The sequence below is a fragment of the Castor canadensis genome, chromosome 11, assembly GCF_047511655.1.
Source record: "Castor canadensis chromosome 11, mCasCan1.hap1v2, whole genome shotgun sequence".
Lineage (NCBI taxonomy): Eukaryota > Metazoa > Chordata > Mammalia > Rodentia > Castoridae > Castor > Castor canadensis.
The window spans coordinates 63,104,042-63,117,607 of NC_133396.1; the positions used below are offsets into that span (position 1 = coordinate 63,104,042).

Consider the following 13,566-nt stretch of genomic DNA (forward strand, 5'->3'; position numbering starts at 1 on the left):
TGCTTCCATTTTTGGACAGAGCTAGCCAAGAGAATGTCTTCCTCACTTGAGCTGAGATCTCATCCTAGCAGGTCCTTTCCTACCATTGGATGCCTCACCAACAAAACCAAGGCTCCCTAGTGCCCTCAGTCCAAACCTCCTAGTGTGGTTTCACCCAGGGTGACACCATTCTGGTTTAACAAAAATTGTTCTAGTTTTAGCCGGGAAATGGTGGCTTATGCCTGTAATCCTAGGTACTCAGGAGACAGAGATCAGGAGGCTCGTGGTTCAACGCCATCTCAGGCAAATAGTTCTGCGGGACCCTATCTCAAAAATTCCCTTCACAAAAAAGGGCTGGTGGAGTGGCTTGAGGTGTAGGTCCTGAGTTCAAGCCCCAGTACTTCAAAAAAGAAAAAAAAATTGTTCTAGTTTTAGCTCTGAAAGTCTCACTTCCCAGAAAACCTCTTAATCCCAAGAGCTCTGTAAACCAGGCAGCACCACACACTCCAGTACACAGAATTTCAAAAGCTTAAAAATTCATGAATCCAGCTGGGCGCTGGTGGCTCATACCTAAAATCCTAACTACTCAGGAGGCAGAGATCAGGAGGATCACGGTTCAAAGCCAGCCTGGGCAAATAGTTTTCGAGACCCTATCTTGAAAAATCCCATCACAAAAAAGGGCTGGTGATGTGGCTAAAGGTGTAGACCCCTGAGTTCAAGCTGCAGTACCACAAAATAAAATAAAGTCATGAATCCAGAGCTGTTCACCAGCAGGGTGGTCACCAGAGCGTGACTACAGGAGCAGGGATAGTAAATGTTTAGTATGCTCTTGGATTTATGCATATGCTATTATTTATCCCTGGTGTGCTCTCTGAGCATCACCTCAGTGTACACAGAAGGAAACCAAGGCTGAGAAAGGTCAGTGCTCATGGTCCTGTAACGTTAGATCTCAGGCCTGTTCTCTGTCTACTATGGCTTGCTGTCCTCACTCTTCTCTGTGGCTGTGGGAGTTTCTGAGGCTTGGAAGCCTGCTGATCATGCCTTGGTTTGGCCACCTGGTCTGTGGAGGTGTGAGTGGTCACAGTGGAGATCACTGGCTGCAGAAAGAGCAATAAACCTGCCACAGAGGGGATGCACAGGGCCTGAGCACCTCCCAGCCCTTGGTTCACTGTCAGAAGAGTGACTTCAGGCTGTCAGCAGCCCTATTTCCTGGCATAGCCGTGTGTGTTTGTGCACATGTGTGTACATGTGTGTGCGCATCTGTAAATATTCTGCTTGCAGATGATAGTCTGTAGGTGAGCACTGGGACCCCTTCCCTCATCACTGAATTTATCCACCACAAACCCTAAACTCGTGCCTTTGGGAGGGGACAGGTAGAGCATTGAAAGTGAGATGCCAAATGGATAGGAATTTCAAAAATCATCTCACCATTCCACCCTCCTCACCTCTCTTCTCAGATGGAAAGACAATGGGCCAGACTGGCCACATGAGACCTCAGGTTCCCTGGTTCCTCCCGTAGCTTGCTGTCCTTAAGCCTTGACCTCAGCTCCAGCCTTAGAAGTGGATGTGGAACCCAGCAGGGCAAGCAGCCCGGCCCCCAAGGCAGCTCCTGAAGGCTCTGTTAGCTACCAAGGCAGTTCCAGCCCTGCCTTCGACAGAGCAAACACATCAAGGCCATTAGATTAACTGGTGGGAGTTAACTTCCTGCATCGGAAGAATCGTCCTTAATTGAAGAAAGGAATAACTAGCAATTTACAGACGCTGACCTTGGCTGCCTGTAGGAGGGGGGAACAGGAATCAGCTGTGCCTCCTGGGCCTCCAACTGTCAGTGAAGAGGTTTAGACCCAATCCTCTCTCTGAGACCTGGGCTCAGGCCCTTTTCTCTGAATACAGTTCACTCTGCTTCTGCCCCTGCAGTGGCCAGCTGCTCCCTGGCCCAGGCAAACATTAAAATCCAGAGAACTGGGGAAAGCAAGCAGGGCCCAGGCCTGCCAGCTCCCATGAAGGACTCTGGCACTAATGTGCACAGGTTGCAGAGTTCCAGGCAGGTAGGCAGTGGGGGCTGATAACAAGATGATTGCTTAGTACAACAGACCCCAGGCCTGGATATCAGTTCTGGCCAGATGGTATCCAAGCCTTTGGAAAGGTAAGTGACAGTCCCTAAGAATCAGCGCAGCCCTGTGGAAAGCCAGTTGAGACAGGCCCTCCACATTTCCTTTGTAGACACAGCTTGGAAGGCTGATGGAGTTGGGCACTGCCATGCCTGCCTGGCCTAAGCTTGGGCACAGTTGTTGCTTAACTCTCTGATGGCAACTTTGTGAACAACATAGGGGGTCGGGGCAAAATGATGACCTGATCAAGGGATGACTCTCTGTCCACTCCTGGATGAACTCCAACAGAAGGAGATCCCTAGGCCTCCATACCTTTTAGAAAAATTGCTCACGACAGAGAGGCAGCTGTGAATGCAGCTCATGCAAACTGGCTGCAAGCCATCTGGCAGATCCATAGCCATTGTCAGTGGCCTTGACAAGCTGGGACCATGGGCCAAGGCCAAGAGGATGAAATGAACACGCATGAACAAGCATGTCTGAAGCCTGGCACTAACACCCTTCTCCAAAAGTCTCTCTCAAACTTCCAGCTGTGTTCACTCCCACGTCCAAATTTCCACAGCTCCCTTTCTCCTCTCTTCTTGTACCCTTGCCTCACTGGTCTCCTGGCAGCTCCCTCCCTTCCTGAGGAGTCTTCTGGCCTGGCCCTGGGTTGTTCTCAGCTCCTTCCTCACTAGTTCTCACACTTCAAAGTCCCTTGCTTGCTGTCCACTACGTTCCCAGAGGATGGGCTGTAGATACCAGACAGCATATGTGTGCGTGCATCCTCGGTGTTTTCAGAGACATTTGTGAGATTCTTCATCCTGCAGAATCTGTTGAACTGGACTTCATCAAATTTTAACATGAGATCCTGAGACAGCTTGAGACTCCATCTGGGTTTCCTCTCAAGGATTACTGTTCAACCTGTTTCTTACCAAGTGGTCTGTGCCTCCTCTAAAGAGAGAGGGTGTGGAGAGGTGATTAGGTAGGTTTTTCAACAAAGGGGTGTTGGGGTGGAGGCAGAGAGAGATTTAACAGCTACCCTGAGCTGCCCATACTGGAGAGATGGTAGGAAAAGAGTTAATCAGGCTGTTCAATAGGTTCTGCTGGCTTTGTGCTTCCTGCCTGTGGAAATGCAGGCCACGATTTACCTTGCTCACGAGGCTTCTGCAGATGGACCTGTGTTTTGCATTTGTCTGAGATCAAGACTTTTGAGATTGGCCCGAGGCAAGCCTAGATATTTTCAAGTTACTTGAGCCATATAAGATTTAGGCACTGGGTGAAAATCTAAAACACACTGCGAGACTGCTCTTGATGTCTGCAGGTCTACAAACACCTGTCAGTGCTGAGCACCCAGAACAAGTACAGCCAGATGCTCTGACCTCAGTCAGTCCTTCCCCTGTCTCTTCCCACTCACAACATTGTTTATTTATGATGGATTCCAGAACTCAGAAAATCAGACACAGTTGTAGATGATAGCACGAAAGAAGCTCTACGGGAGTAGGAAATTGCCTGACTTCTAAAACAGTAGCAGGAGACAAGGGCAGGAATTCACAATCAGGTTATGTAAATGGATGGTGCAACAGATGGAGCTTTATCGGCGTGTATTATGCTATCTACAACTATTACGGCTCTCATGCACCTTGCCTCAGGTAACTTCCTCTCTGGCTCCACTGCTCTGCCTGCCTGGTCCTCTGGAATCTATCGTTGGTTCCAGCTCTGGCCATGCAGGGAAACACAGAGTGGCTTTGTGAGAAAACCCTGAGGGATCATTGAACTTTCTGTAGTTATTCTGGCTTGACCTGAGCTACACATAAGAGGGTGCACAGAGTCAGTGTTGCTACGCTGTTCATTAATTAGTTCATAGCATCTCCCTCTACTCTGGGCATGGTCCTTATTTGCCCCCAAGTCCCACTCCATCTAATCCTCTCTGAAATTAAATGTTTTCCAGTCTGCCTTCTTCAGCTTTTCCCCACATATGTGTGTGCACGAATATTATAATATACGTGCATGTATGCATTTAAAACATTCCATAATGGCACCTTGGTGGGCAGCGTGTCTACTCCTTACTTTTCCTCTTAATATTATTTTTGAGTTTGATTTTATTTTTGACTGGCACATGATAATTGTTCTTACTTATAGGATACAATGTGCTGTTTTAATATATATAATATATACACTGTGGAATGATCAAATCAGGTAACTAATGTATCCTTCACCTTGAACATGTATCATTTCTTTGTAGTGAGAACATTCAAAATCTTATTTTGTAGCTACTTTGAAATATATAATACACTATTGTTAAAGATAGTCACTGTGCCAGGCAATAGAACACCAGAACATATTCCTCTTCTGTAACTAACTGTAACTTTGTACACATCGGCCAGCCTCTCCCCATTCCTTTCACCTCCCCTCCCCGGCCTCTGGTAGCCACCATTCTACTCTCACCCTCCACAAGGACGACTTCTTTAGATCCTACATGAGTGAAGTCAGGTGGTACTTGCTTTTCTGTGCCTTGCTTATTTTTAATATTGTTTTTAGGATCCAGCCTATGTGGATATTTGATTTTGTCTTGCTTGTTTTGACTTCTGTGTCCTATTTTGTTGTGTGACACACCTCGTTTTCTCATTTCTCCCTTTAAATAAACATTGAGGTCTCCCAAAAGCAGCATAATGAGGGAGGCACTCTTATGTCCATTCCCATTTACAAGTAAGGAAACTGAGTTTCGGGAAAGCCAGATGTCATCTTGATTCTGAATTAAATGCCCTGCACGTCTCTGGTTGGAGTGCAAGAGGTTCTTTGCAGCTCAGACACACTGTTGGAATTGTCGAGCCATAGGGAACACTGCATACCATTTCCCTAAGTGACTGATGGCCAAATAACTCTCTGGAGAGGTCTCATTCTACCAATGCCTGCGTGTGATGGATGGTGAGACCAAGGCTATGACTTGGCCTAGTTTTAGAATCCAGTGTTTTGACATGTAGCCCAGGGCTCCTCTGCCTCTCCCCAGAGTCTCCCACAGAACCAGCTGAGTGGCTGCAGCTCACTGAACCCTAGGATAGATGGTCTCTCTCTCTCTCCTCCATGACCAAGTGCACCAGTGCTCACCATCTCAACCTTTACCAGAGTAAAAGAGTGGAGGGTCTGAGCTGAAGTCAGCATGTGAAGGAGTATAACATACAACACAAATAAACCTCCAGGCTGGGTGGAGCTCAGGCGTAGAGCCCTGTGTAATGATCAAATCAGGTAAGTAGCATATCCATCACCTTGATCATACAGCAATTCTTTGTACTGAGAAAATTCAAAATTCCAATTTCTAGCTATTTTGAAATATACAATATACAAAGCCCTAGGTTCTATCCCCAGCACCACAAAACAAGAAAAAAAAGAAAAAAAAGGAGCGTCAGAGTTCTGCCAGCACGGGATAGAAGCTCCTGCTAGCATGCATGGCAGAGGCGAAATCTGCCCTTGTGGGCACAGATCTCAAAGAGCGTTGGTCCTGATTCTCCAGAGGACCCCACACTGCTTGTTGCCCAGGCAGTGCCAGAGTAAATGCCAAGACACAGTCATTGTGGGACAGAGCAACTAAGAAAGGTCGCTCTATCCATGCCCCTGCCTCTGGACTTTCAAAGACCTGCGACCTCTCCTGGGCTTAAAGTTGGTGGGAAGAAATGTCTTTGCTCATAAGGAAGCCATCCTGGGTCTCTAACTGCCAGCAGGAAGCTCTGGCATGTTTGCTCTACTTCTCTCTACTGTAGCAACACATTTTTATTTAGTGAAAATAACAATAAGAACAGTCACAAATGTTTACAAGTGATTGTCATGTGCTGGAAATATTTTAAGTGCTTTCCCTGCCCAACCTCCTTTTAATCCTCATAGCAATGTGTTGAGGTAGGCAGGCTTATGACGGTGCCCATTTAACAGAAAAGAAAACTGAGGCTCAGAGAAGCTAGGTGTTTTTCTTGAGTGATAGAGCAAGTATTCAACCCCAAGACTTCTTTTTTTTTTGCACCTGGTACTGGAGATTGAACTTAGAACTTACACCTTGAACCACTCCACCAGCCCTTTTTTGTGAAGCGTGTTTTTGAGATTGGGTCTTGTGAACTATTTGCCAGGACTGGCTTTGAACTGTGATCCTCATGGTCTTTGCCTCCTGAGTAGCTAGGATTACAGACATGAGTCACACCAGTGCCTGGCTTCAACCCAAGACTTCTGATGTCCACGCTCTTGCCTTAACCACTGAAGGGAAGAAGACAAGAAAAAAGAAGACAGAAACAGGACACAGGAAACCAAGAGGCTGAGGCTCTGCCACTGACTCCTAGTGCAACCTCAGGCTATTCGCAGCTTGGGCTCTGGGCACTTCCTTGTCTCTAAAACCAGCCTGCTAGACTCATGGCTTTTCCAAAGCCTTTGCCTCTGGGTCACCTGGTTTTCAAATCCCAGGGGGAGGTGTAGGGCAGGTACAGAAGGGGTGGGAGGATTCTTGAGGCACAGAGGTTGTTGCCTTTGTCTGGGCAGAGGCCTCCCTGGGCAACCGATGCCTGCCTACTGGTGTCCAGGGCAGATCTCCCAGGCTGCTGGGGCTATCTGTTCATTTTGCAATTTGAATGCTTCTGGTCAGAATGACTAAAAGGCTGAATTTTACAAGGGTTTTGAAAGCGAATTGACTCCACTTATTAAAGATATACTAGATTACATGCTGAGCAAAAGGACACTCCAGGGACTCCAGATCATGGGTCTTTCACAGAGACAGAAGCAGCCCTTTCCAAGCTGCTTTCCAAACCTCAATGGGAGATGTTTCACCAAGCAGGTGCCAATTAAATTACCAGCTGAAGGATGGACCGCAGTCCATCAAGGAACTATCCTGGCCCAGAAGGGCTGCCTGTGAATAGAGAAGCAGCTGGAGAAATGCTTTCTGGTTATTTTATGTAAATCCATTTCCAGAGGGCGAAAGAAAAAGCAAAGTGTTCATGGTTTCACCTTCACCCGTGTAATGCACTTACAAGGGAAAGAGAGGGACAGAGAGACAGAGCAAAGAAGGGAGAAGGAGGTGAGGTATGTTTAGAGTAAGAGAATGTAATTGTCAGGTCGGGTGTGCCTGGAGCGTAAATCCTGTGTGGATGGGGGCCTCCTTTATTCTGATGAGGAAGTTGAACAATTGGAAAGGAAACCTCCTGACCCTGCTCACAGGATCCAGGCCCGTCCTGGTGGACCCAGCATCTCACTGCACAGATGGGGATGCTGGGCCCCAGGTAATGGGGGAGGATGTCAAAAACAGAGTTGGCTGCACAGCTGGGGCTGAGGAAGGACTCCAGTCTCCTAGCTCATGGCTCCTTCCTCACCCTCTCCAGTGAAGGTGCAAGGAGTCATTCCTGGCTTCTGATGATGACTCCCTCTCTCTGCTCTCTCTCTCTCTCTCTCTCTCTCTCTCTCTCTCTCTCTCTCTCTGTTTCTTTTCTTCCCCCCTCCCCTCCCCTGAGTCTGGCTGCAGGAGAACCCGGTATGCAGACTGCATGGCTTGCAGCAGTCATCCTGGATGGGGATAGCTTATGCATGCACGAGCTGCACATTGTAGAGAACAGACAGCCTCAGGCTCTCGGAAGCTAAAGGAATATATTGGCAGGGTCACAGAAAATCAAAGGAGGCCACAAGGACTGGCTTGGAAAACAGACAAGAACTGAGGCTGGAGAAGACCCAGCCACAGAGCAGAGCAGCCATGTTTTTGCAGAGACCTTGGTGTGATGGCCCCTTTCTCCTACTAGACCAGCAAATGGTTCAGAAAGAACCGTCATTTTTACGTCACTCATTCAAGCCAGGCCTGATTGCCAAGTCTAGGATGTGTGACTATGCTCCAGCTTCCAGATGTGGGACAAAAAGATCTGAGGACCGCGAAGTGGGAGGGTGGGCACCTGTAGCCCAATGTCCACTGAGTGGGTGATGCACTCAGAGTGCTGGACAGTTTCCATGGAGTTTGCGTCATGAGTTCCAAACTGAGACATGTCATCATGTGGACCTAACAATCCCCCAAAGCTCAGCCCTAAAGCCCTGCCAAGGTTAAGGCTCCCATAAACAGGAATAAAGCTGCCTGCTCGGGGGATGGAGGGGAGTGGATGGGGTGAGCTGCATGAGACATTCTCACCTGTGGTGGGCACTGGTCACTGCCCCTGAGGTGGTAGGCTTGCTCTGCAGGAAACTGCAGTGAGGGGGTGAGAGCCTCCCCAACACCCCAGCCACAGGAGTGAGGGGCTGCCACCTTCGTGTTTGGGCTGTTGTGGGCTGGGTGGTTTTCAGTGTCTTGACATTCACTGCAATATTTCATCATTGGGAAATAACAACCAGGATTTTCAGAATTCAAATTCTATTTCAAGTTGTCTAAAGGAAAACTTAACAAAAGCCTACGAAGGCCAAGATCCAGCAGACCTCACCCAGAGAAGTGGATGGCTACTCCCCTCCACTCAGTGAAAACTACTAGAAATTCCTGGGTGGGGAAATGAGGTATTGTTTTGTTTTGTGCGCAGAAAGGGAGTAAGGGCTAAAAAGTCAAAGGAGCAGAAGGAATATCAGACTGGACTCCAGGCTTTTGTTCCCATCTGCAGAAGAGGGAGTAATGAGCCAGGTGCCAGAGGCTCACGCCTATAACCCTAGCTACTCCAGAGGCTGGTGCAAGGCTAGCCTGGGCAAATGGTTCAGAGACCCCCATCTCCCAAGTAACCAGAGCAAAATGAGGCTCAAGTGGTACAGTGCCTGCTGTGCAAGCACAAAGCCCTGAGTTCAAATCCCAGACCCACCCAAAAAGAAGGTAATGAATCCCTCTGTCTCCCTCAGAGCAGTGTATGCATAAGCACCTTCGAGAGTGCTAAAGGGGAGGGACAGAATGCAGAATCATTTTCTTCAGGGTTCTTACCTGGGTCCAAGCAGATCTGGGACTGTGAACCCTGAAAGAGATGAGAAACTGCAAGTGTGTGTGTGCATGTGCATGTGCGTGTGTGCGTGCGTGTGTGTAGGCACACATGTTGCACATGTGGCTATGTGTGTATATATGTTGTGTATCTGTAATATGTGTGATGTGGGAGGGGGGTTCCTGTGTGTTTTTTTCTGAAGAAAAGGTCCACAGCATTGATTAGGTTTTTAAAGGAATCCTGACCTTTCAAAATAGCAATAACTCCTGTTTCAGTCGATCCTTTGTCCAGATGGGAAACAGGCCCCCTAGACACTAGGAAGTCTGGGACTTGTTTTTGTCTAAAGCTGAGTTAATTAAAAGCTTTGGTGAGCCAAGCCAGCATCCTTGTCCCCGAGGCCTAGGTGGCTTGTCACACATACCACAGGTCATGAGCAGCAATCTCTCTGCAGGATGTCAGGCCCCAGCTCAGAATGGGGAGAGGACAGGGTCACGCTGACAGGTCCCAACCTGCCTGGATGGTGCTCAGGGAGATGCCTATAGCACACGTGCCTGGGATTTCTTCCTGACAAAAGGAAATGCTGACTGGAGAGCCACCTACATGGGTAATGAAGGCTGTCTGCCTCTCACTGGAGGGTCTTTGATTATTGCCAAGACTTCCCCATCCTACTAGTGGATATTCGATTCATCTCTGGGCGCTGATGATGGTGAGGCCAGGCGGAGGCCGGGAGGGCATGCATGTGGGCAGGTGGCAGTGGGGCTCCACCGTTCCCATCAGGGCTGCTCAACCTTCAGGATTTGCCCCCCTGGCATGTGCCTCCCCAGATTCCTATTGTTCTCAATGAAATAGTTTGGGCATCGATTCTGATTCTCATTCACCATAAAAGCTGGTGCCTGCAGATTCTGCGCACATTTACTGCGAGGCTGGAGTTTATGCTGGGTTGGATTTCAGAGGAGGGATTGATTGATACAGATGGAGCTCTTGGCAAGGGCCTGGGGCTCCCAGTAGACTCCCCATTTAGAAACAGAATAAAGATAGAAAGTGAGAGCATGGGCAATCTGGGGCAAATCATGCTTTCAAGAGAAGGAAGGGACACCGGGGTCAGGGGTGCTGCTTATTCCAGTCCAAGGGCATCTTCTTGAAGCTGAACAGAACACTTTGGCAGGAGGAATAATGAACAATACTGAACACTGAGGCCGCTCCTCCAGCCTCCCATGCACTCAGCCTTCTCGGGCACATGATACTCTTCTGTTTACCTTCACCATGATGTGAAGAAGCCTCAGTTCTGGCTGAACCCTCGCCACCTACATGATCTGATCACAGTATAGCACACCTATCCTTCCTCAAGACTTCAGGCCTTGTCTGTGCTATTTCCTCCATCTGGAGGCCCTGCCTTCCTATTTTTTTCACTACATCTCAACTATATTTGAAGGTCTAACTCAAACACTGCCTCCTCCAAGAAGACCACCCAAGCTGCCATCTTTGGGCAGGAAGAATGAACTCCTCCTTCCAATATGTAGCTGAAGCATGCTGCCTTTCTTTCCAGCTCAGCTCCATTTCACTCTGCCTGATTTGACATTTCCACAGTATGTACTGGACCTTAAATGGCTGTTAATGCAAATTGAAATTTGTCTTATCCCTAGCCTTAAGATGTGTTTTTTTTGGTGGTGGGGATTGAACCTGGGGCCTGTGCATACTAAGTACACACAACCACTGAGTACCATTCCCAGCTGGGTATGCCTTGGATAATGGGGCCTCAGTTTTCCTATGGACAGCTGCCCATCCATGTGCTGTCCATGTCCTTGCAATGATGCTGAGCCATCCTCTGTTTCAGGGTGGACATGTGACTCTGATCTGACCAATTGGAGAAGGATTAGATGGGAGGTGGGCTTTTACCAGAGCTGGGCCAATCACAGGCAAGGATCTGTTATCGGGGCATTTGCTGGCATCTTTTCTGTTGTGATTGCTAAAAAGGAAAATCACCAGGCTGACTCTGTTGGTGCCCATTTGCCCGCCACATGGGGAGATGTTGCCTGAGAACGATGTCTGTGGGAGGCAGAGGAGCGAGCTAGAGGAGGGGGCTGGGAACAATGACTTTGGCACTATGGTGGTCTGGGCAGAGCCAGAAGGTCATCTGCAGAGCAGTACTTCACAGGCTCAGCAAGCCCAGGTCCAGCCCCGGCCAGGGCAGTTACCAGCATGTCCAGGTTGGCAAGTGCCACTTGGCACCAGAAGCCGAGGTCACATGTGAGAGCACAGTGCAGTTTGTGGCTGCAGCCTAACTTGTCTCTTCAGCACAGAGCCCAGTCCCTGGCCAGAGATACTGAGTGGGGGCCTGACCAGCAGCAGGCTGGGTGCCAAGGTTCTGGAGGGAGGGGCTGTCCAGTACTCTGGGAAGAGTTCAACATTTGTAGTCAAAGACAGTGACAACCACTTTGTTGCTGGAAAGCATCCACCACTTGTGGCTTCATTTTTATCTGTAAAATGGGTTAATACTGTCTACTTCAGTGTTAATGTGAGAATCAAACAAGGTGAAAGCACCCAGGCCATGGAGCGACAGTCACTATTTTGGGGGTGGGGCTTCAGGCAGGGCCTAGCTTGAGCAAGAATATAGGGATGAGTGAGGCAGGTTAGGATGGAGCAGGTGGAAACTGAGGCAGCAGCTCAGCTCTGACCTGCTTTCAGGGCTGGGCTGCATGAGGAAGGGAGGAAGGACATTGTAGCATGCCTAGAACTAAGCATAGCACCTGGCGCAGAGCAGGGCCACAGTAAATACTGCTGACTATAAAAATAGAGGCTGTGGGCTGGAGGCATGGCTCAAGTGGTAGAGCACTAGCATAGGAAGTGCAAGTCCCTGAGTTCAAGCCCCAGTACTGCAAAAAAGAAAGAAAACGGAGATTGCACTTGCATTTGACAGCTGCTAAGACTTTCTAGGCCATCTAAGAATCATCCACTTGAGGGAAAGACATAACAGTGACAAAACCCCAAGTCAGTCCCTTCATTTTTCTAAGCTTCAGTTTCTGCATCTGTAAAATGGGACTAATATTGTGTTTGCCCTACAAGGATGTGGTCTGGCCTAGAAAGTTCTGGTGGCACTGGAAGCCCTAGGACAAGGACGTGGATGTGAGGTGGCTCAAGCAGGCCAGCTGGCTGGGGAACTTGACGTGCTGCTCAGCAGCCAAAGCCAAGCTAGGAAGTGTTGCCAGGTGTCCAGACTGAAGGGCGCAGCAAGGAGAGCCACAGGATTGTGGGCAGGAAAGAGCACAATGGGAGGAAGAAGAGAGGAAGCACTTCAGAGGCAAGCTTATTTGTGCAAACCAGGCAGCCTTTCATGAGGCCTTCATGATAACTCTCAGAGTGTTTACTCTGCCAGATGCTGTTCTCAGTGTTTTCGTGGCTGTACCCCTCAATCCTCACAGTCACCCTGGGTGCTTACACATACACAGACATTATCCCATTTCACAGATTAGGAAATCGAGGCATGGAAGTCACACAAGATTTTACCTTCAGCTCAAATTCTTAACCAGCCAGATTACTGCTGGTACACACAGCAAGGCGGTTATGGTGACCGGTAAAAGAGAAGTATATACTCAGAGGCAATTGTGAGTTGAGAAGTGCTGGGGAGGTAAGGTAGTGTTAAATCCAACCATTGAGTAGCTTCTCTTGACCTCACGATAACTCTCCAAAAGCACTCCAATGGACAGCACTGTCTCTCCCTGAGCTTGCTCAGGAGCTGGGCTTCCTGGGGAGGTTTTTGGGCCCTCAAGGTGGTGGCTGTACATATTCTGGTGGCTGGCTCATTTCCATGGCCTGGACTCTGCTTCCCATGTGCCCGATGTATAGCGTCTGCTGGGCCTTCCTTCCAGTACAGCACGGACTCCCTGGAACCCTGGGGTTAGGGCATTGACGGCACAGCCCTTGTAGCTGGGATCTAAATGCACCTGAGGCTCTAGATAATAAGATTTCAGAGCCACAAGGCTCCCTGGAATTCTCCCTCTGCCACTTGAGCTGCCAGCCATGGGCAGAGGCAGACTCAATTGGGTGAAGGCCCCACTCATGCAGGGGGTAGGGCAGGAACATCCAGTGGGCTTCTCCGTACAGGCAATGGGACCTGCAGCTCACAAGGGGGGAGTCTTAGGCTAACCTCACTAAGGCGATGAAGCAGGTGTGTGGGTGGGAGATTCTTGGGAGAAAAGCTGAGGAGGGAAAAGCATGATTGGGTTGGGGAGGGATAGCGGAGGGCAAGGAGCAAATGATGGCACGTGATCTCGAGAGCCAGTGCAGAAGGGGTGGGGGAGGGGGGCTGTGGTGAATGGGGGTGGGGAGGGCTTCAGGGCCCAGGGTGTGGAGGTGGCAGTCTCAGCCACCATGAGCTCTTAGGGGTGCCTCACAGCTGAGCCAGAGATAGTGCAGGGTGCTCCAGAAACCACTGAAAGACTTTCAAATGTTTAGCACAAAGGATTTTAATTAAGGCACTGGAATGGGGGAGGGAGGGATAAAAGCTCAAAGACCCTGGGTTTCATGGGGAATGAATGAAACACCAGGAAGAGGCTGGCATGTGTCAATGACTGAGCTTCCCAAGAGGCACAGACACCTGTGAA

General features: G+C 49.1%; 1 protein-coding gene across 1 annotated transcript in view; it reads right to left on the reverse strand.

Moving 5' to 3' along the window:
- Pitpnm3 (PITPNM family member 3) overlaps window positions 1-1,482 on the reverse strand; it is a 95,448-nt gene extending 93,966 nt beyond the window's left edge. Inside the window, exon 1 of the mRNA XM_074047124.1 lies at window positions 1,425-1,482. Within this exon, the coding sequence (XP_073903225.1) occupies window positions 1,425-1,467 (43 nt within the window). The 5' untranslated portion in view covers window positions 1,468-1,482. The remainder of the gene's footprint in view (window positions 1-1,424) is intronic.
- Between the last annotated feature and the right edge of the window lie 12,084 nt (window positions 1,483-13,566).